Source organism: Equus quagga, chromosome 9 (assembly GCF_021613505.1).
Source record: "Equus quagga isolate Etosha38 chromosome 9, UCLA_HA_Equagga_1.0, whole genome shotgun sequence".
Taxonomy (NCBI): domain Eukaryota; kingdom Metazoa; phylum Chordata; class Mammalia; order Perissodactyla; family Equidae; genus Equus; species Equus quagga.
This window is the reverse complement of record NC_060275.1, coordinates 116,778,997-116,802,864: the sequence shown is the minus strand read 5'-3', so window position 1 is coordinate 116,802,864 and position 23,868 is coordinate 116,778,997. Positions and strand designations below refer to the sequence as shown.

At 37.3% G+C, this 23,868-nt stretch overlaps 1 protein-coding gene across 1 annotated transcript in view; it reads left to right on the top strand.

Moving 5' to 3' along the window:
* Nucleotides 1-23,868, top strand: part of ICE1 (interactor of little elongation complex ELL subunit 1) — a 58,692-nt gene that overhangs the window by 4,945 nt on the left and 29,879 nt on the right. The window contains exons 2-11 of the mRNA XM_046671485.1: nt 8,448-8,506; nt 9,104-9,138; nt 11,450-11,468; nt 12,246-12,357; nt 14,305-14,381; nt 15,359-15,396; nt 17,358-17,440; nt 17,657-17,696; nt 17,779-17,835; nt 22,967-23,053. Of these exons, the coding sequence (XP_046527441.1) occupies nt 8,448-8,506; nt 9,104-9,138; nt 11,450-11,468; nt 12,246-12,357; nt 14,305-14,381; nt 15,359-15,396; nt 17,358-17,440; nt 17,657-17,696; nt 17,779-17,835; nt 22,967-23,053 (607 nt within the window). The remainder of the gene's footprint in view (nt 1-8,447; nt 8,507-9,103; nt 9,139-11,449; nt 11,469-12,245; nt 12,358-14,304; nt 14,382-15,358; nt 15,397-17,357; nt 17,441-17,656; nt 17,697-17,778; nt 17,836-22,966; nt 23,054-23,868) is intronic.

The window sequence follows — 23,868 nt, the reverse complement described above, 5'->3', positions numbered from 1 at the left end:
GACTCCCGTTGATAATTGCCAGTGGTTTGAACTTCATCATTTGGAACTTGAAATGTATTTTCCCCTAGATGTATTGATTCGTAAATGGCTATTACAAGGAATGCTCACGAAATTGTAATGCATTCATTTAGCAAACGAGCATCACTGTGTCTCTGATGCCATGGTGTGTTTTGGAAAACGATCATGAACAGGAGAGGCATGATGTTCATGTTCTAGTTGAGATTACAGATGAGTGAGGAAATACCCACAGTCTAAGTATGATGTAAAAAGTACCTTGTTGGGGAATGTACACAGTGCATCTAGGAGGGAACTTGAAGGCTTCATAGAAGAAGTGAAGCTAAATTGAGGTCTGAAGGATGATTTATAGTTGAAGAGGGAAGATATGGAGGGAGAGTGTTGTGGACAGAGGGGATGAGAGGTGCAAAGATGTGGCGGGGAGAAAGTTCATTCTGATAGATTAAGTGCAAAGTGAAAGGTAAGGGCAGCTAACAACGAGGCTCGAGAGCCTGGGATCTCCCTTCCCATGAACCAGAGCCACTCAGCTGGTTTTGCTGGGTGAGTGTTCAGGGAGCATAGTTGGAGAGGGCTGAGCATTCCCACCTTCCTGCCTGGTTCCAGTGCACTCTGTGCCAGGGGAAAGCACACAGAAGTCCTAGCTAACAGCTTAGGAGTCACACTCAGCTCTGATAGAGATCAATGTAGACTTTAATTTTCCTTTGTCTTTTGGTGAGGAAGATTGTCCCTGAGCTAACATCTGTGCCAGTCTTTCCCTGTTTTGTATGTGGGATACCACCACGGCTTGGCTTGACAAGCGGTGTGTAGGTCCGCACCTAGGATTTGAACCAGTGAACCCCAGGCTTCCGAAGCAGAGTGCATGCACTTAACCACTACGCTACCCGGCCGGCCCCAATGTAGACTTTAATTTTTACATAAGAGCAGTTAATAACAAGTTAGCAAACAGAAGGAGGAAACGTGGCTTATCAGAGAGGACTCAGTCACCCCCAGCAAAGCAATTATTGTGATTTTTTAAAAATAATTTATTTTGAAATAATTTAGAACTTGCAGGAAAGTCTCCAGAACAGTACAGAGAATTCTGGTATTCTCTTCACGCCATTCACAAATTGTTAAGATATTTCTAACTTTGCTTCATCATTGATATTTTCTCTCCACTTCACCCTCCAGGGTGTGTTTCCTGAGAGTGTGAACACTTCCCAACATAATGAGCCCACAGCCATCTAAATCAGGAGGTTAATGTTGGTGTGGCAGTTCCATCCAATCCATAGACCCATTCAGATTTACTTACAGGACCAGGAAGAACTGTTTCCCTTCTGGTTCAAGGTCTTGTCAGGAATCTGTGTTGTGTATCATTGTCATATCTCTTCAGCCATCTTCCTTTAGTCTTTCTCTGTCTTTCATGTTCATGAAAGTTTAAGGAGTAGGGCCATGTATTCTCTGGGGAATGTTTGGCAAGGTTTAGAGATGTTTTTGGTGGTTACACTGTTAGGGATCCCCAAGACCGCACCCAGGTTCGGTGGTTTGCTGGAAGGACTCAGCATATAGCCCTACTCCCCTGTGTGCTTGATTACAATGCAAGGGTACAAAGCAAAATCAGAGAAGAGGAAAGGTATGTGGGGTGAAAGCCAGAGGCAGCCAGATGCGAGGAATCAGCTCTCTGGATTCCTGCAGCAGTGTCTTATGGCACATGTGAAGTGTTGTCTACCAGGGGCACTCCTTAGACCTCAGGACCCAAAGAGTCTATTGGGGCTGGTCGCATGGGCACCCCCTTCCTTGCCCTTACCAGGATTCCAGACTCCCAGAAGGAGGGCAGGTTTCAGCATAAACACATTGCACAGTTTAGGCACAGGGAGCCTGTCTTACCAGTTTGGAAGATGGCGGGAACCCTCCTATAATCCAAGTTCCCAGATGCCAGCCAAGGGCTCACCTTGCAAGCAGGCCTTTCTAAGGACAGCAGTCGCAGGCATGTTGTCTAACTCTTTTCTGCACATGTACCCTGGGTGGGAGAGTGCTCTGGCCAGCTAGTGAGTATATCCCACAGTACACAGGACAGCCCCCACAACAAAATCTTCCAGCCCACGATGTTAGTAGTGTTGAGGTTGATTCGGGCAATTGCCTATCCCATTATCATCTGTATGTTTACTTATTTGCTGTGTATCTATATATTTTACTTATTTGTTTAGTATTTCCATTTCCTAACTCACTGGCCATCTCCTCTGTCCACTTCTGTCAGCCCCAGGCCTACTGGCTTGCTCCTTGCCACCCACTCCCAGCTTACCCTGTGTGCTCAGCCACTGTTGATCCCACTTCCCCAAGGAAAGGGAAGATAGGAAGCACAGAGTGGATTTCTTTTCTTTTTCTCAAGTGCTAAATGTTCACAGTGACACTTAGGGAGGATACTGTATGGGTAAAATTAAAAGTGTGCTTTAGAAAAGCAGTAAATGGGAATAAAAAGTGTAAGTAACAGAATGGGCTGTGCTGGGGATTGTGTTAGTGAACAAGTGAAATACTATAAAGTATAGCTGGAGGAACTCAACCAGAAGGCAGAGAAAAACAGAAGATGGTAGTTGGAAGAGAGAATTGGGAGTAAATCTGAGCTTTTCAATAGACATTATAATAGAAGTTCCAGAAGAAGAGAGCAGGATGTCTGGGAGAAAAGCAATAATCAAAGAAACTGTACCACCTAACCCTTCCTGGAGGGGAACAACACCCTGCAGCTCCCTCCTTCCCTAAGGGCTGGACAGCAGTAGTGTGGTGCCTGCATGCGTAGATGTCCGCTCAGACCCAGCCTGCTGAATGTTCACAATTCTGAGACTCGTTAGTTAGAGCCCTTGTTTGCAACCAGCGTAAGTGACATTTGACTCAAATTGGAGAAAAACAAAAGAATGTTTTATTAGGATACTGCATTATCTGACCACATTTGAGCTGCTGTGCAACCAGGCCTTAGGAAAAAAGTTAGGCTAGAGTGCTATAGGAAACCAAGAAGTCATCTTCACTTAGTCTGAGTTTTTTCCCCCCTGCACAAGGCTATGTTTTGTAATTTTAAATTTCTATTTTTATCATAAATTAGAGAAACAGCCAGATATACAGGATTTGTTAAGACAGGCAGCAGCCCCCAGCCCCACCTATCCCCCCTTGCCAGGAGATGCTGCATTTAATTGTTGGCACTGTTGGTGTTTTGTAATGAATTTTCATGTCGTTGAATACTAGACTTATGTTGCTGCTTCTTGTTTCTCAGTTTTAGGCATATTTGATTTCTGATTTTGAAAGGTGTGGGTTAGGCTCTTTTTGCCCTGTACTCCGTCACACCTGAACCTCACCCCCCTGCCCCCCACCATGATCTCATTGTAGTTAGGGTTTTGGTTTGGTCAGTATTCAGGGTTGACATTATTATGTTATTCAGAGTGGAACTCTGGAGTAAATTACGATTACTTTTCCTTTCCTGTGTGTTTTCTTGTTTCTCCTGATTAATGATTATATCCTTAATCAACTTATTCACCTTGAAAATGTTAAAGAGTGCTTCATATATGCCAGGAACTGGGTTAAACAAACTTTAATAGGCTCATTCTACTTAATCTTGATAGCAAGCCAGTTATGTGACCTCTCATTGTTTCAGTCTCCTTATCTATGAAATTGGAAATGGTACTGAGGTAGCCAGGTTAAGTAAATTTGCCCAAGGTCACTCAGAAAGCAGTGGAACAGGAATTTGAATCCAGCTGTGCGTGACTCTAGAGCCTGAGGTTTCTGGAATGTCTCTGGCATAGTGTTTGACATTACATAATGGCATCTGGAAACAAAGTGGGGAAGATGAGATGACTAGCAAAGAACTCGAAAGAGAATGGGAAAAAAGAGGAAGACGCTTCTGTTTAAAAAATAATCATAATTTAGATGCATGATGACAACCTCCGTTCACTTGCAGTTCTTCGCCAGTTAGGCAGAAATATTCTCTTAATCCTTTCATTCCACCAGATACTCTGGTTTTCTTCTTAAGGGAAAAATTCCCTCCTGAACCTTCAGACCTGCTCTCATCTGGCGCACGGCTGCCTTCCCAGGTGCTCGTTCCCTCTGTTCTGTGTCCCACATTGTCCTCTCGGTTTACTCTGTTTACTCAGTGGAGCACGTTCACATCCTTCAGTACCTCCCTGAGCAAGGATGTTGGGGAAGTAAGCTTATGGAGACTTTGTAGATTTGAAAATGTCTATTTTACCATCACAATTGATGGATATTTTGTGCAGAATTTTGCCTTGGAATTCATTTTCCTTCAAAGTTTTGAAGGCTTGCTTTCTAGGTCTCTTTTGAAGACTAGTTTTCTAGGTCTCTAGATTGTTGAAATTTGAAGCCGTTGTGACACCAGGTTCTTTGTACATGGCTTGTTTCCTTTTATTTTTCTCAGGATTCTTACAGGATCTTAGCTTTGTCGCTGATGTTCTGAAATTTTGTGCTGATGTTTCATGGTTTGGATCCTGTTTGTATTCCATGTATTGGACCCTTTCAATTTGGAAACTTCTGGCTTCAGTTCTGGGTTTTTTTCTTGAGTATCAGTGTTTCTTTGATTGTCTCTTTGTCTTGCAGTAGTCTCTCTGGAACTCTTGCTGTTGGGCATGTGAGACTTTTTACACTGACTTTGTTTTTATTTTTCTTTATTCCTTCCCATGTCTGTGTTTTGCCTTATTTTGGGAGATTTTTTTTTCAACTTTTCATGAAATCTTTTGAATCTTTCATTTTGCTTTCCTATTTTTAATTTAGTTATAACAGTTTTATTGAGATAGAATTCGCATACCATAAAATTCATCCTTTTAATGTGTACGATTGAGTGGTTTTTAGTATATTCCCAGTTATGCAACTGGTAACCACTATGTAATTGTAAAACATGTTCCTTCCGCCCCCCAAGAAACCCGTTAAGCGTTAGCAGTCATTCTGTGCCCCCCGCCCCCAGTCCCTGGCAGCCACACTATGTTCTGTCTCTATGTTTGCCTGTAATGGACAATTCATATGGATGGAATCATACAGCATGCAGCCTTTGGTGACTGGCTTGTTTCACTTAGCATAATGTTTTCAAGGTTCATCCATGTTGTAGCATGTATCATTCATTCTTTTTCGTTGCCTAATAATCATGTTGTATGGCTGTGTGACATTTTGTTTATCCATTCATCAGTTGATGCACATTTAGTTGATTTCCATTTTTTGGCTAGTGTGAATAATACTGCTATACATAAGAGTGTACAAGTTTGGCATGGACATCTGTTTTCAATTCTCTTGGGTATATACGTAGGAGTGGAATTGCTGGATCATAGTTAACGCTGTTTAACATTTTGAGGAACTGCCAAACAATTTTCCACAGCAGCTGCACCATTTCATATTCCACCAGGCATGTATGAGGGTTCCAATTTCTCTACATCCTCACCATCACTTGTTATTGTCTGTCATTTTGATTTCAGCCATCCTAGTGGGTATTTATGTTTTTAATTTTTTAGAGCTTTCTTTAAAAATTGCTAGGAGCTCTAAATATTTTTAAAAATAGCTTCTTGCTCTTATTTCATGAATATAACATCATTATCTCAGATCATATTAATTAATATTTTTGGAGTTTCCCAGTTTTTGTTTACTACAAGTTGCTTTGGCTTGTTGTGTTTTGATCTCTTTCATATTACATGTTTTTCTTTGATGTTTGGAAATCTTTGATTCTTTGTACATATTAAGAGCAGAGACTTATGCTGGCTGGAAGCGCTGAATGTGTGGGCTTCTGGACCCTGAGCTTCATTGCAGGAGGTCTGGGTGGACCATTTGTTGGTTGAAGAATATCTGCTGTCAGTACCTTTAGATCTTATCTCTAGGCTGGTTAGATTTCGTCAGAGAAAGAGCTTCTAGTAGGCAAAAGCATTGGCTGCCACCGTCTGGAAGCTTAGTGGAGAGAAGCAAGCGGCCAGTCTCAGGTCATTGTGGATAGGTGTATCTGGTCCTTCTGTTCTTGGTCCATTTTACCTGCCCTGAGTGTTCACAGTGCCCCAGGCAGAAACTTCATAAAGCAAACCTCCTTCTGCTGGATGGGGGAGGAGCAATTTTCTGGAGGCTTGGCAGAGAGGTGGGAATTTGAGGATTAAATGCTTATCAGAAAGCTTGCAACCAGTTCTCTTTTTGGTGCCATCTCCCTTCCCTTCTTTCTCAGAGGAACCTCCTGTCACTGATTCCCAAGTTTCTTGAAGTTTTGCAGTGTAAATTGAGTTGTTTTTCACTTTTCCCTGCTGCTGGCTCTTTTGGGTCTGTAAATCAGTGCCCTGAATCTGCTTTCCAGTGTCCATTTGTCTTTTAACCTGTTGTCGTATTTGTGGGTTTTCCCTTAGGGGGAAAAACATCTCTTGACTGTAGTTTTAGCTAGTTTTAGGGAAGGACTAAAAGCAGATGCGTTCTCTCTCCTCTCCGTGCAGAAATCTGTTTACTCTGTAGATTTTATTTCGTATTTAATGAAAGATTTTTTTTAATGTGGGGAGCCAAATACACTAACGCTAAGGAATAGTCCATTCATTGCTCTTTTGATTTACAATGTTTAGAGTCTCTACTATATACACAAATAAACTTCAGAGTAGTTAAAGATTTGAATACAAACAGTAAAGGCACAAAAGAACATAGAAGAATCCTTTTATTTTAGCATCTTGGATGGGATAGAGCCTTATAAATATATCAGAAAACTAAAATTTCTAAAAAAATGGCAGATTCGACTATGAATGTTTAGAACTTCTATATGCTATGTGGTTATATTTTAATGATCAATTGGCAAATTTGTACATCTATATATTTATAACATGTGGTGAGATGTTACTCTCGCTCAAATATTGCAGCCCATAAGAAAAGTGCAACCACACCAATGAGCAAACAATATAAAGGGGTTATATATATATATATTTTGTGTGTGTGTGTGTGTGAGGAAGATTGGACCCGAGCTAACATCTGTTGCCAGTCTTCCTCTTTTTGCTTGAGGAAGATTGTCACTGAGCTAACATTTATGCCAGTCTTCCTCTATTTTATGTGGGACGCTGCCACAGTGTGGCCTAAGGAGTGGAACTAAGTCCATGCCCAGGATGTGAACCTGCAAACCCCTGGCTGCTGAAGTGGAGTGTGTGAACTTAACCACTATGCTACCGGGCTAGCCCCTTAAGGGGCTATTAATAAAAGAAAAACTATGAATAGCCAGAAGAGATGGGAAAAATTTCTCAATTTCAGTTATAAAGGAATATAAATGAGAAAGAAATATGGCTGAGATTATCAGAGCTCACAGACTATCACTAATGTAGAGAGCCTGTTTGAACTTTATCCTAAGGAAAAATAGAAGTGTCTCGTGGAGGAATGGGCAAAGACGTTCATTTCCTGCTGAAGCAAAGACTGAAAAGACCTAAGTGTTCTTCAGTGAAGAATCAGTTGAACTGAATGCATCCAAATGTATTTTACATGTGCATTAACGATTCTGAAAGGCTGTATACAGAAAGCAAGAGTGATTTTTGACAGGTGGTGGGCTTACAAGAGAACCTATACTATTTACTTTATATATTTGAATGTGTACAATTTTTATTTTAATAAATATGTTACATGTGTGACTGCAAAGAAAATGCACGTTACCATAAAGGAAAATATTACTGTAATTTTCCGATTCATTTAGGTTATCTAGAAAAAGACATTTTTAGGATAATCAGTGAAAATTGAGCTCAGTCTAGATGATATTATTGAATTATTGTTTTGGGTGTGAAAAGGCTATTGTGATTATGCTTAAAAATAAGTTCTTATTTTTGAAGTATTTAACAATGAAAAAAGGAGACATTAAAGAAGTCACTTAAAAGAAAAAAAAATTGCTTGTTTTTAAATCTTAGGAACATTGTAAACAGTGTAACTAATGTTGTTTTCCCTGTCAAGATGATGGCAATAATTTAGAGCCAGATTTGTAGTTGGTCCTTAAAGTGTAATGTAGATCCTTATAAAATGAACTTTTCACTTAATCTCCACCTCATTTTAATATTCCTATTTGTCCTTCCCGTGATATTTTTAGTTTTTGCTATTTTTTATAATTTATGTGTCTTGTTGGATTGTCTTAAATCGTTTCAGAAACAGTTTGGAGTACAGTGTAGACTGATGATTAACAGTAATCAGTGAACTAAAATAGTGACTTTTTATTGAGCTCTCACTGTGACTGAGCACACTCAGTCAAAGCATCTTTACAGATACCTTGCTATTAAAGAGGCAGCATCATTCAGGTAAAGACAGACATGCAGAGAGAGTGAACACGGGCTCACAGAGTACATCTGTGTGTTTATACACAGTCTAAATAATAGATGTATACGTTTCTGTCTTCATGTAATATATTAAACAATATGTTTATAATAAGTTACAGAAAAAATAGTTTATATATTATAAAAATAAACTGACTGTAGGTTTTTTTCTTTCAGAATTTAAATGAATATGTTGAAGCATTAATTACCTTGAAGCAAAAAATTATTAATACAGAGTGAGTATGTGTTCGTGTATTTGGGCTGAATTTTGTAAACCTGACAAACAGTCGGAGCAGGTTGTGGTGTAGACCACTCGGGCTGAAAGGAGAATTTGAGTTTCTCATCTGGGGCCAACATGGTGTTGATTATAATGAAACTTATGAGCCCTGTCTGCAACAAGAACCTTTTGTTATTGGTCCACAGGCCTTTGCAACAGGGCTCATGGGTTTGGAAGTGATTTTTATTAAACTGGAATTTTTTAAAAGCTGTTCTATCTTCAAAGCCTTCTTAGCTTTCGGGCTGGACCTCAAATACAGTATTTCATAGCCATGGTGTGAGATTTGATTTTTTTTTTTAAATTCTGTAAAAGTCACTTGACATTATAGGCTAAGATATTACTTAAATCAAAGGAATTTTTAGATTGAAAGCTCATATATCAGCACAGTGCTTTAAGAAATTTAAGGTATATGTGTATGTGGTTATATATACATCAAGGCATAAATTTGTTGCAGGAAACCTAGGAAGAAAGGGTGCCCTGCTTATTTTGAAACATGATTTTAACATTGTATATTTTCTAGATTTAAAAAATAACCTACTTCTTTTCTTTGTTGCAGTAATTTGTTAACAGAATATCAGAAGAAATGTGATGATATCCTTTTACTGGCTTTTTCCTTTGAATTTTTGAATTTACTTATTTATAATTTCTTAAAGAGATGTAATAATTTATTTTCATAGTTATCCTCTGGAAGGCAATATTTACAGGCTCCACTAGGGAGTGCTTCTAACAAGCATAGTAAACAGCTCGTCTTTACTCTTAATACTCGTTTAAGTTCTAAAATAAGGAGGCTAGCAGTTTTTATTTTGTTTTTGTTACCAATTTTGATTCTTTTAAGGTCTCAGAACCTTTTAGTGAGTAGGTCTTTTGTATTTGTACTGAGGACGTGATTTATGTTTTTTTTAGATTTAGGGGTAATTTGAAGCTGAACATACCATCAAAATGTTATTTTGGGATTTCTGGAAAAGGCACTCTAGGAATATTCAGAATGTTGGGAAATTGACTTTTGTTAATTATTTTCGTGATTTGTGGAGAATTAATTTATAGTAATACATTAATGTATTAATATAGAGTAATTTTCTATTCACAAGATAGTTCTTGGGCTAATAGTCGTGATTTGTTCAGTAACCATTTAGAATGCCTGTAGTTAGTTGACCTCTGTTTAAATATTTTCTTGGCAGGGTGAAAATCCTGTGTATGATTGATCCTTCTGCATCGTGTGGTGCTAATACTTACCTGAATTAAATCTCTCCTGTAAAAATATAAATTTCTCCTGTAAAAATAAACACACATATACTTCCAGGGATTCACCAAAGTGCGGCTTCAGTGTCACTATTGGGATAGATTCTGCTGTTTGACTTTGTTAGTAACTTGAGGCCTGCTTCCATATTATTTCTAGCATCCCTGAACATAACACCTGATCACTGATTCTTTGTTTGTGTTGGTACCATCATGTCTAATTTGTGTGATTATAGTAATAAAATCAAGGCATAGCACTTAGATTTATTTTTAGTATCTCAATTTTTAAATTAAAAAATATAGGAAATTGGAAATCTCTGTGCTTAATTATTGAAAGTGTCAATCTGTTTACCTATAAATGTATATTACTGCAAGAGTGATATCTTTGATTATGAACGTTGGACAAAAATAGTTACTACAACTACTTTTACTTAGTTAAATAGGAAATAGGCAATTCCAGTATTAGAAGAGCATTATGTTCATTATATCCTTTTTTGGAAGAAATGGCATAACTTTTTGAGGTAATTACAGCTGTAATCTAGCAGAGCAACTATTGATTTACTTTTCTAAAATTTGACTACAAACTTTTAAATAAAAATTATTAAAATTTATTAAAAATCGATAAAACTTTTAAATTATTCTTGAATTCTTATTCTGTGATACGGTAATCAGCTTCAGCCTCAGCTATAGGTAAATATTGATTTTTAAAAAAAACAGATTTGCATTTGTCCAAAATATGTATTTGTTGTACATCAAGTATGCGGCAGTTTGCCCTACAGCCTGAGGTGCCAATGTTACAGGTTTAATGTGGCTTTCTTATAAAACTTGATTCCTTATTCTTTTTGTAATTCTGACTGTTTTGTTGTTTATTAGTTCCTCTTACTAGGGGGCAGAGAGTATGTTTTATTTCATCAGATATTTTTTGAACGTTTCTTTCTTGCAAAGACTTCAGTAATTTAGAATAAATAAAATATACTCGTTAATCTTGAGAAGCTTACAGTCTAATAGAAGAGGATATCGATGTGTTGTTACAAACAAACATTTGGTATATTGTGATATGAGGAAGTATTTATAGGAAGTGAAAGTTAAAGGAATTATGTTTTGCTATTCTAGACCATTTTACTTGCCCCATGGGATAGGAAATGAAGTTATCAAATTGTGTAAATTGTGAAAGTGAGGGCTTGTCTAGATTTTGTGTCTACCCTGTATGTCTTTTCTCATTGCTCATTAAATACAGTTATGTATGGTTTTAGTAAGTACGTAACTCTGGTTTGCTGGAATTGTGCTCTCACTGTTTGAGGAATGAAAGACAGGTTGTTTGGGGAATCTGATATATACTGGATTCAAGGTATTTTCCACTAGTTGCATATTACTTTGTCTTCATTCTTGAAATTTAATATTAGACAATTGTATGTTTAACCAAATACCTTTTTTAATTTAGAGAAGCAGATATTTGACTTTTGATACATGTTATGGTAAATAGGAATAACTCAGTAAAAAGCTTTATCACTATGTTATAGATGGAACTTTGAATATTGTTTTCTAGAAATGATGATCCTGGCTATATGTACATAACACAGTTTGTTCAGATAGTTTTAAAATGAGTTTTATTTTCAGACAAGTATTAGTAGATAAAATTATCAGAGTTTTCTTTAACAAGTTTTACAGCTGCAGTTTGCAAGAAGGTAAGCTAACTGTTTTCATAGTTGGTTTGGGGTAGACATTATCACTCAATTTTTAAACAGATTCAAACAAAATGCCACATAGGACTGATCCATTATTATAGAATGTTGCTTTGGTACTCATAATAAAGAACAATTCACATGTTCCTTACTATTAAATTGTTCAAATGAATGTCTTACTAAGGTCCTAAGTTATGAGCTGGCATTTGACTTGACTGTTCAATAACTTTTACTGACCATGTTGCCATTGAAATGAAGTTTATTGCTATCAAATTATTGTTGTCTACATGAATTGGACTATTTAATGTGGTTGTTTATCTTGTAAGTCTTAAATAACTTAAAATAGACATACTTAAAAATTTAGTAAGGTTTCATACTCTAATTACATATATCACTTAGAAAAAGGCAAAACATGGTTATAAACTCAATCATAAAATTGCCTGTCATTTAATTTGAATAAATGGAGATGAGTTCAAGATTGGAAGAGCCAAATGATTTGGCATATTGTCCTTTAACGTATTCTCCAGCAGATTGAGAATGTATTGTACTTATTTCTCAACTGGCTTTTTAATGTAGTTTTATTAGAAATAGATTAAATGCCAAAGAAGTAAAAAGCAACATGAAGATTATGTTGGTATAAATAGAGGGAATGTATTTTAAAAAGAGAGATTCTTTTATTTTTTGTTTGAGTTAGGAATAAAATAGAAAATCACCAGATGTATTTAATAATTCATTATAAATAGTTTTTTATAATAATGTTAGTGCATTGTCCATTTTTAGAGAGAACAGCACTCTGCATCATCAAGTGGAACAGATGCTTCAAAAAATTTCTCCTCTGCAGAAATGTCAGGAAGAACTGGGATCTTTAAAAGCAGAATTAGAAGAGAAGAAGGTACCTGAAGTAACTTTCCCACAAAGGTTTATCTTTAATTAAGACCTGCTTATTTACTAAAATTGGGATAACGGGACTTTTTTTTGTCTTAACAAAGGAAATAAATGCTGATCAAGACTCTCTAAGTGCATCACTGTTCTTAGTGGAAATTGAAGTAGTTGATTAATGGCTTGGTCCTTGCAGTAATTATTAACTCTGTAATACTGTGCCAGTTGCTCATGCTTTTTGAGAGGTTCAGTAGAGAAACCTAGCTGTGAATTTTTATGGCTCTATGTGTTCTGCATTGATTGCCTTTTTACATTTTTCCTGTTTTAAACATAAAATAACATGCAGAAATTCAGACTTAAAAACAAGGAAATCATGTTCTTTGTTTCAAAATTGAGTTGCAGGGATTGGCCCTGTGGCATAGTGGTTAAATTTCACACAGCCCGCTTCAGTGGCCCGGGATCCACAGGTTCAGATCCTGGGTGCAGAACTGTACCGCTCATCAAGCCATGCTGTGGTGGTGACCCACATACAAAAAAAATAGAGGAAAGATTGCCACAGGTGTTAACTCAGGGCTGATCTTACTCAAGCAAAAGAAGAAGATTGGCAACAGATGTTAGCTCAGGGCTCATTTCACTTACCAAAAAAAAGAAAAAAAAAATCAAGTTTCAGTAGGGCCAGCCCCAGTGATCTAGTGGTGAAGTTTGGTGTGCTTCACTTTGGTGGCCCAGGTTTGGGTCCCACTCGTGGACCTACACCACTCGTCTGTTGGTGGCCATGCTGTGATGGCGACTCACATACAAAAAGAGAAAGATTGGCAGCAGATGTTAGCTCAGGGTGAATCTTCGTCAGCAAAAAAAAAAAAATGTTGTAGTACAACAGTTTGTTTACAATACTATAAACTTGCTTTTCTATATAAATTTTGTTATGCTTTTTAAAGAAATCTTGGAAGATAATTCATGGCTTTTACAGTTAAAAAAAAAAAAAGAAATTAAAGCCAGTAAAGTTAACTGGTTGCATGTAGCAAGTCGTAGCCAACCTGGAATGATTCTTGGCTTCTTGACCTGTTCTTTCAGCTCTTTTCATGATAGTTTTTGTGCCTGTCAGTCTGCAAAGTATGCCATTTTAGTAGTGCCATGCATGTGTCTGAAGTCTTACATACTTTAACAGTGATAGATTTTCCACTTTGTGTGGAAAGTCTGTTATATATTTAACTGCACAGTGAAAGTTAAACAGAAACAACTACGACATTGCATTTTGTCTGACTCTGATCATAGAATAGTCTCCTCAGCTGCTTCTGAGAGGAAACATGAACATTGCAGTCAGACCTGGATTATAAGCCCTAAGTAGTCACTCGTTCACTGTGACTTTGGAAGAATGAGTCAGCTTGTGGCTCCTCAGACCCCTTGTGTATGAAAAGGGTCATAAAGCCTGTCTCTCAGAGCTGTGGTGATTAAAGAATTATATAAACACATTGTGCTCTGATGCAACGCTCAGTAACAGTTTCTTTTCCATTCCACGGTGGCCGTCAGGGTGTGTATATTGATTGTTATTAACGCATTTTTCTCAGTGATTGTTCCGTATAGTGATCTGTTTTATATTTTTGCTCAGTAGTAACTATAGCTTATATTTATTAAGCTCTGAAACTGCTTTAGGTTTTGTTGAAGTTTGAGACCAAAATGTTAGCTTTTCAATATTATAAAGATTTGGAGTTAGTTACCTTAAAATTAGTGTATTTTAAATTTTATGGCTTTGTTTGATTATGCTGTTAATCGTGTTACATTTACTGTTAAGGTTGTGGTTATAGCCACCGGAATGTTCAGTGAATTGTACTTTTGTTTCTTGCCTAATATATTTATTCATTTGGTTAGTTTCATACTGTTAAGTGATAATTTAGTTTATCAGAATCAAACCACTGATGATAAATGACTTTCAAATTGGTAATATATACTTCTTTTTTAGAGTTCTCTAAAGTTATATCAAGATACTCATCAGGAATATGCTCGTGTAAAAGAAGAATGCTTGAAAACTGATGCTCAGTAAGTAGTGTTAAAATTCCTATGGAAATAGGATTTTCATCTTTGGAAATAGCTAATCCTTAAATGAGTAGTGTTTCTTTTTTCTCTGTCTTTGTGTTTGTTGGCCTAAATGAACTGTGTGATGTTGAACTAGTTGGTCTCAGCCTTGGTTTCCACATCTGTAAAATGGAAATTGTAGCTACCTTGCAGGATTATAAGGAGGACTGAGTAAGCCATTCTATGTTAAAGGGCTACACAGAGAAGGAACTCCGTAAAATTTTTTACGTCCATTATATTTGCATACATGTATATCTGTGTATAAGAAAACATAATTATCAACTCCTTTCTTTGTACTGGTACTTTCACAGGTATCACAGAATGGCTATCCTTGTTACCATGAATATAAAGGGCTGTTCAGAAGCATCCAGTTGATTATTTTGAAGTTGAATACTATGTTCACATTATTCACAAAACTTGTGAGCTACACATACGGTAGTTTAATGTGGATGTGAGATAGCAGTAATTCAGAGACTCTTTCTCAGAGAGTTACCTACCTTCTCTGACACAGAAATCCATCTTAAAACATGTGAAGTTCTCCTGCCACTGCCTCCGGTAAAGTGATGTTGTGAAACCTCCTGCCATATGTGCTCCTAAAAGGGACATTCCCTAATTTGACCCTAGACTGACTCTAGGAAACTTATCTGGACATGGATGAGGCCACTGCGGTTTCTGAGAACTCCCAGACATGGCGTGGCAGAAAAATACAGTTTTCTGTAATCCATTTTAGAGTGATTACACACTTAATGGTATACTGTTCTTGCTTAGGTTCACTCTGCCTTCAGAGCAGTCGCTGGTAATGCCAGTGGTTGATGGGGGATGCTTGTGATCAACATTTTCTTTGTTAGATAAGTCTCAGCAATTAAAAAAGATATGTACCAGACGTTATATATATATAGGTTTTTTTTTTACTATTTTAATTTATAAAATTGTATTACTAGGAAGAAGAAGCTAGAAGCCAAGGTGAAGAAGCTGGAAGGTAATTGACGCTGTTGTTTCTAGTTAGTAGAAGTCGCTGGTCATGCAGACATTGGTAACTACACAAAGCTGTAGTCCTTGATCAAGTAGTTGAGTTGGTGTGCTTTTTGAGGATGGATCCCTGGGTGACTGCATCAAGGGCAGCGTTAGGAAAAAGTTTGAATATTACACTCTTTTCAGCTAGCAGATAGTAATATGGAAATGGAATGTGTTAAATCCTTGAAATCTTGTTGCACTCAAAATAATAGCAGCCCATAATTTTACTATAAAAAGCAGCAATCACTAAAAAGGATTTAATTTTGAAAGTTGAATCTCATGGGGCTTTCTCATTTTTTCCTAATGAAAGAAGTGGTTAGTAGAAAAGATTACTACTTTTATCATCAAGAAACTTGGGTATTTGAATAGTCAGAACATACCTGTGGAGAGATTTCCATGAAATTCCTTACACTGGGGGTTGTCGACTTTGTCCCTGATCTCCCCTCTCGCCACTTTTCAGTTAGCGGCTCTCATCTCCATGAGGTAGCGGGGTGCAGAGGGGGCATGGGAGGATCTGGTATGGCCTCACGTGGCAGCTGGTAACCCTTTCGGGAACTCAACTCAAGATCTGTTCTGTTTTTTACACCTTCTTTGGGTGGTTGGGACGTGGAAATAATGTCAAGTAGAGATAAGAGGGGCTCTGCCAGACCCAGGCCTGGCGCGTGGTCCTCCCTCCGTGCCTTGCCTCTGTGGGTTGCAGCAGTCCTCTGCCTGCCCTGGCTCACTGCCCCAGCTCTTGCTCTTTCGTCCTGCTGAGAGTGCTCTGCCCCAGAGAATGGCTTGTTTTTCACCTGGAGTATGAAGTGAGACTTTAGATTTAATCTGATCAGGGCATGTAGAATAGAAGTTGCTGGAAATACTTCCAGTCATTAATTTACCTACATCAAGTCCAGTTTTTTAGACTTAAACTCTGTAAATATTTTGATAACAGTTTTCCTCTGATTTGGTTGTTGCCCAAAATTGACAGTATGACAGTAAGTACAGCGCCACTGTGTTCTTTCTAAGTATTGCCTTCTCATGCTAGTGTGTGGAGATAAGTGTCTATTGAAGGAAATGTTTTTAAAGAGATCTGAAATGCCTGTGTGACTATATGCAGCTTTTAGAACAGACTTCCTTTGAAGCAAAAGTGTAGCCTTTATTTTCCATGTTACACAAATATTTTTCTGTAGTAAGTTTTGTGGCATGATAATTGGGCAAAGAAATACTCAAGCTTGTTAGAGGAATCAGCAAAGGATTGTTACTATGGTATTTTGTGAAATGTTAGTTTTCATCGCAATTGTGTGTGAACATACGCAGGGAAAGTCAATGCTGCTCAGATTCTTAATAGTATGTTTGAACCATTTAGTGCTTCAGAAGCAAAAACCGGAATGTAGAATTTGCTGAAGATCCAGAGAAGAGCTATAAAAATACCTTGAAAGTAGATCTGTATTAAAGATATTAGCAGTTAGGACTATGAACTTGTTAAAGGGAATTCCAGGACAGAGTCACAATGTAGTGGACATTGAGAATATTGTCCCTTGCCCCAAATAAAGAGAATGGTATTAACTATATTCTGAGCTAAAACCACAGTTCTAAATCTCTAGAACTTAAATGTTCCTGGTTGTTGAAGAACAGGGGGGACCGTGGCCTCTCCTTCTTTAAAGGTTGTGTGTGTTAGATTCTCATCTGAGTAGAGGGTTTGGGTTGTCTTGTGCTGGGATTGGAAAGGATTTTTAGGTTTATAAATAATAGTTACAACAGAAAGTTTTCCTGCATTTGTCCCTGACTGATATATTACTGAAGGAACAGTAACTTTTTTACAAACTTTGTTTCCAAGTTTTAAGAAATGAATTAGATGCTCAATAGATTAGATTTTGAGTATTTCATCAGTGGTAGTTGTAAAGTTGGTAAATTACTTTTGTCTCTTACTTCATTGCACTCTTAAAGAGGCTGCCGTCAAGCAAACTCAGGACTTCAAGCAACTGAGGAATGAAAAGAAAATACTTGAAAAGGAGTTTAAGAAGACACAGGTAATAGACCACAGCTGTGCACACACGTGTTAAGTTCCTAGCTTCACGGCTCCTTAGTGTCCTCTGTCAGTGTCGTGTATCCTAATCACGGAGAGTTGGGCTGAGGCCACCCTGTGACAGCAGAAGCGGTGCCCGTTAGGGCGCCCTCCCACGTGAGGTCTCCAGTGGCTGTGCTCCATATCTGTTACAAACACTGGTGGTGTTTTGTTTTCACAGGAAAGGCTTGATGAATTTTCTAAACAGAAAAATGAAAAGGGTGAGTATTCAGTTAATACTTAAAAATTCTGTTTTGACATGCAATATTCTTTTTTAACTGTTTTTTTCCCCCATGTTTTTAGAATTGAGACACATCGGAACACAAATTTCAAGTGATTCTTACGGAAGCATAGATAAAAGTGAGTATATTAGAAATTTTGCTTTAGTTTCTATGCGTTATGTTTAGTGGTTTGGGAGGTTGCTGGTTGCTCTCACCTATAATTGTGGAAGTTCCAGGGCTCAGTGGATGTTTCCTGTTAGAAGCAGCCATCTCCTGTTTCCTGTCTTCATTAGATCTGTGTGTATGATCACTTGCGGTCTGATAAAACAATACAGTGAATGAAAGTCAAAAAGTGGGATTGTTTTGGGAAAGGAAAAACTAATTAGAGATATAATTTCTACACTTTTCGGTAAATAAGTATAGTTTTCTCATTAGGTTACGATTCATTAAGTTATAAGTTTCTTAGATGCCAAATATATAAACGTCGTTAAAGTCAGGCAGGCACACTGTGGAGTCAAAGCCCTATGGTGTATTTTTGGAAGATAGGAGAATTTAGGGAAGGCCAAAAGTTAGACGGAAAAGTCAAGTGGTTGTCATGAAACCAGGGGCTCACACATGTCTAGGTGCACATCTTATCACTGAGTGTGTCATTGTAAATGACTTCTCTTCTTTGTGTTTACTTTTCCTTCTTTGTGTTTTCATTCTCCATTTTTGAAAAGGAGATTATGAATTTCTGTTCTGCCTGTCTTGTACTTTTTTGGTAATGATAAATTTAAAATGATGTTTTCTTGTCACTAACGTGTTATTTTTACTCCAAATCTAAATTAATAAAACCTCTTAAATTGTTTTCTTGAAGTATATAGTGTCTCTTCAGAAGTTTCCTTTTAGCTTTTTTTCTTCCCTAAATTCTTTTTTTGGGGGGGTGAGGAAGATTGGCCATGAGTTAACATCTGTGCCAATCTTTGTCTATTTTATGTGGGATGCTGCCACAGCATGGCTTGATGAGCTGTGCTAGGTCCACAGAGCACAAGATCATCTTTTTCTTGGCTTAAGGCTTCAACATTTCACACCTTTCAGTTGCCTGGGCACTGGTTTGCTGTTTATAATGATCACTAATACATAATTCCATGTGCTTTTGACTCTGTTCTTCCTATTCTTAGGTGTGGAAGGTGAGGCTTTGAGAATAGATATTGCTGAGAGGAGTACAGGATTGACAACACTTGCTTCCCCAATGCCCAGGCAACTGTTGAATTTAATCATCTTCCCTTCTGGACTGACAGACTTGTTTTAGGATTTGGCTAATCTCGGGCCTTACTCTTTAACATAGAACCCTCCCGCCCCTCTCCTTAGTTGCTGTCTATCCCAGCATTCTGTTTTATTTTCTCCAAAGAACTTGTTACTATCTCAAGTAGAATTAGTATTTTTTTAATCATTGTGAGGGCAAGGATATTGTCTGTTGTACATTTTACTTTTTCCAAATAAATGAAGACTTCAGGAATCTGCTGATAAAGCAAAAGATTGCATATAGGGGGATGGATAAAGGAATTCCAAGCAAATGCTAACTTGAAAGCAGTAATACAAGGCAAAAAATAATTCAAGCCTAGAAATGAATTTACATGGATTAAAAGGGAATATCTAGATTGACTAAAGTTAGAGTTCACCAAGAAGATACTGCCATCATGGACCTAAGAGTGTGAAACTATGTTGAATAAAACACTTGGAAATTCTGGGGGGAATAACCAAATGTGTTTTCATGGGAGACTTTAATTAATATGTTTCTCAGAAATAAAAGAGAGTAAAGGCAGACAAAATAGGGGGTAGAATTAGAATCATAATCAACAGCTATCTGGTAACTGAACACATAAACACAAGCAAGCTCCTCTTGGGTAACAGAATAAAAACTGAAATACTAAACTGTCTTGGAAATAACAGTAGGGCAGTATTTATTAAAATCTTTGAGATATTGCCAATATGATATTCAAAGGAATGATTTGTGGTCTTAAGTGATTATTTTAGAAAGCAAGAATTACAGAAAGTGAAGCAAGAATTACAGAAGAATGGATGACTAAGAAGGTAAGAAAATGTAACAGAAACCTAAAGAAAATAAAAGGAAGCAATTAATGAAGATGAAAACATAAGTTAATGAACTAGGAAACAAAGCAATTGATTTGGGACTATTAAAACTAACAGCTGGATCTTTGCAGTGCTGGTGAAACCAACAGCTCTTTGGCAAGTATGATCAAAAAAGCAAGAAACAAAAACAATAGCACCAAGACCGAGAAAGCTATAAAACTGCGGTTGGAGAATTTCTTAATTCACAAATTTATATTTAAATTTGATCATGTTCATGAAATGGACCATTTTCTGGGAAAACATACTCAAATTGACTCAGGATAGTTGTTGCAAACGTGAACAGAAAAATAGCCCAGAAGAAATTTTAAAAAATAGTTAAAAAATCTAAGACCATAAAAGATCCAGGGGCCTTACAGGTGAGCTCTATAAATCCTTCAATAAAATCTAATGTCTTTATTATTATTTTGTTTGTTTTAGAACTTAGAAAAATATGGTGCTTTCTGTCTCATTCTCTTAGACTAGCATAACACTGTACCAAAACCAGTTAATAACAACATGCACACACAGCCTCCAGACTCAGAACTGTCACTAGGAAATATAGGTGCAAAAATACTGAATGAAATTTTAAGAACTCAAATCTAGTAATTTAGAATATAGACTAATTATGACTTAAGAATTTATCTCAGGAATACTGCAACAACTAGTTAAGAGAAAAATGATATGATCATCTCAATTTAATACCCGTTCCTCATAAAAAAATATTTCATGAGGTAATGATAGAAAAGAAGTCTCAAACTTGAGCATGGTGAATCATTAAGAGCATCGTTATTACTGTCAGAAAGAAGGCAATCGTGTTTTTTGTTCCCTTCATTCTGTATATACTGGAGGCCATAAGCAGTGCAGCAGAGCAGACACAAAAGAATACAAACTGTAAATACTAATAAGGAAGAGTCAGAATTGTCATAATGTCGAACGATATGACCATGTAGAAAATTGAAAAGTCTTAGCTGGAGAACAGAAGTCTAGGAGCTTGGGAAAATGGTCATATATGCAGTGAACACACACGATGTCCCCTCATTAACCTATTAGAACAGGGACGGAATAAGAACAGCCCATTCATTCTCAAATGGCAACTGACCCTTCAGATATCTAGGAAAAGACCTAAACGCAGGGTGTCATGCCTCTGAGGAAAACAATAAACACTGAGAGCGTTAAAGAAGACCTGAACACACAAACGAACATTGTATTCCTGGATCAAAAGGCTCAAAATATGAAGATGTGAATTTTCCCCAAATGTATTTATAATTACACAGTTTCACTCAAAATCCCATTGAGATTTTATACGGGAAAGGACAAGCAGATGGTGAAGACTTATCAGGAAGAATAGATGTTCAGAATAATAAAATTTTTGACAGGAAAAACCTGAGCAAGACTCATGCCTGCACAGATAGTGAAACATGATTATAAAACTGTTGTGATTAAAGAAGCATGGTTTTCTTGTGGAGACTGACAAATCATTGGAGTAGAAAAGTCCAGAAATACTCATAGATGCCTTAGATTTTGATAAAGGAAGCATTTTAAAGGATTGGGGGAAGGTGTGCAGTTCAGCTTAATGAGAGTTTCTCTTCTCAAGTTATGAAGCCACAGTGATGATTTTTTTCTGCTTTGCTGGAAATGGATAGTTTTTTTTGGTCACATTAGAAGTAATGAACAAGTGCTGAATTAGAATAGGCATAGCTCTGGTTTAATAGTCTTCGTAAGAATAGAAAAGTAACTTTCTTTCTTTTTTTTTAAGGTTCCTTGCTTGCTGCTTGGGGTATACGTAATAAGCAGGGATCCTGGTCAGGTCATTTAAGCAAAGGGGATTACAGTATTTGGAAGCAGGCTTTTGGGTAGGTTAAATCACAATGTAGACAAGCTACTTGGTCACAGAATTTTGAACCAAAAGTAGATGTGCTTTCACGTGGTGACAGGTGGATTTGGCTCAGAAGAGGTTGAAATGTCCCACTTTTCAAACTTACCTGTTACTCTGCCCCCGTTTGTCCTGGTCCCCTTTCTATGGACTTCATCTTTTTGGTGTGATGCTGTTTGCCAGCTGAAATAGAGCAGACCTGTTTCAAAATTTGTGATTCTTTGGAAATATTTTTGTTTAAAAGGTTGATCTTTTTAGTCTCTCTAGAACTGGATTACAGATTTCAGTGTTTTCAGTAAATGCTTTGTGTTAATTTAAGAACTTTGAGGTGGCCTGAAATTGCCTAATACTTAATGCTTATTTTTACTTGAATTTTAATTAGTGTGGGTTGTCTTTTTATGCATATTTGATCACAACCTATTCATACTTAGAGTTTTATGAATATTTTTTGCTTTGGAAGTTTTTGTGTACTTACTAATATTAAACTCACTTTAAAACCATAGTATAATATTCTTAATGTTAATGAATTTCATTAGGCCTGTCTTAGTTACAACTACGCTTGGCCTTTTAGCTGTGGTTCTTCACCATTTTAGGAATCCAGACCCCTTTGAAAATTTATAAAAATTCCGAAGCTTTCACTTTCCTTATAAAAGCATTATAAAAGCATTCTCTCTGTGTGTCTGCTTGTGTGTGTGATTCTCTTCCCCTATCCATATGTTTACACACATACATTTTTATCTCCCACTTCATTTCCCCTTAAGATCATTCATGGATTTTCTACGATCCCTGAAGCCCCAGGGTAATTACAATGTGGTCAGCTAATGGCTTTTCTGGTGACCTGTACCTCTCTACCGTTCTTTGTGGAATATGTAGAGCCAGCATCTCGTGTGTGGGTCGTTATATCTGTGCTTCCTTCCCCCATTTCCTATCGCTCTCTGTAGAGGATGTATAGACCAAAGATTGGTTTGCTTCCTGCATCCACAAAGGTGATTAAGGCCTTTTAACAACAAGCACATTTGGTCTTTTGGTTCCCATCCCACCCTGCCTTCATCCCATCCCCCCTTCAAAAAACCCAAGCCTTTATTCGGCCTTCAGTGTTTAGCTAAAGCATTGGAGACTTTCCCCTCAGTGCTAACTGAATTTGCATAATGGTTGAATTTGGGGAAGATGTTTAAATCACCTAGTTTTCTAACTCCCTAATAAATCCTGATTTCACAGGGGTATGTTTTGGCCTTATATAGATTGAGCCAATGGCATGACTTTTGCACTTTACTCTTTTTCACAGGAAAAGTAAAACTACTTCTGAAGGAACTCTGGCTCTGTATAAACACAACACACAAACTACCTGGTGAAGGCAGCAGATGTGTCCCAGGTGAGAGAGAAGCTTCCAGAAGTACATTTCATGCATGAAAGTAGAAATGTTTATTTACTTTTTAATATCTTCTGAATCTCACATTAAACAAGTAAAATAAACCAGAATGGGTACTTTTGATTACACAAAACTCCTTTTCCTTCAGTGTGACTAGTAATTTCAGTAAATGCATTTGGCTTTTAGTTTTTTTCTTTTTTTTTTTGAGGAAGATTAGCCCTGATCTAACTACTGCCAGTCCTCCTCTTTTTGCTGAGGAAGACTGGCCTTGAGCTAACATCCATGCCCATCTTCCTCTACTTTATATGTGGGATGCCTACCACAGCATGGTGTGCCAAGCCGTGCCATATCCGCACCCGGGATCCAAACCGGTGAACTCCGGGCCGCCAAGAAGTGGAACGTGTGCACTTAACCGCTGCCCACTGGGCCAGCCCCTGGCTTTTAATTTCTTAGTAGCAGCTTTCATTAGGGAATATTCATAGAAATTGGAAGGACACATAGTGGAAGCACATGTGACAGGTATTTGCAGAAGACTGAGGAAGCATGGTTTTTTCTAAATCATTCCATGAGTCACATCAGTCCACCAGCGGTTTAGCTTAATTCATTTCTCATATAACTTACCAGTTCTTTGGTTGAACTTTTAGTATACAATCAAGTGTACATTCATAGTCTCCTTTAGGATACTCATATTGTCAGATAAAAATTATCTTCTTTCATCCCAACTGTCATGTCATAGTACTATTGTACAGCACAATTAGTTAATGCGTTTTCAGAGGTTGGACTTCCTCTGTGGTCTCTCTTGATTTGTGATAAAAAGT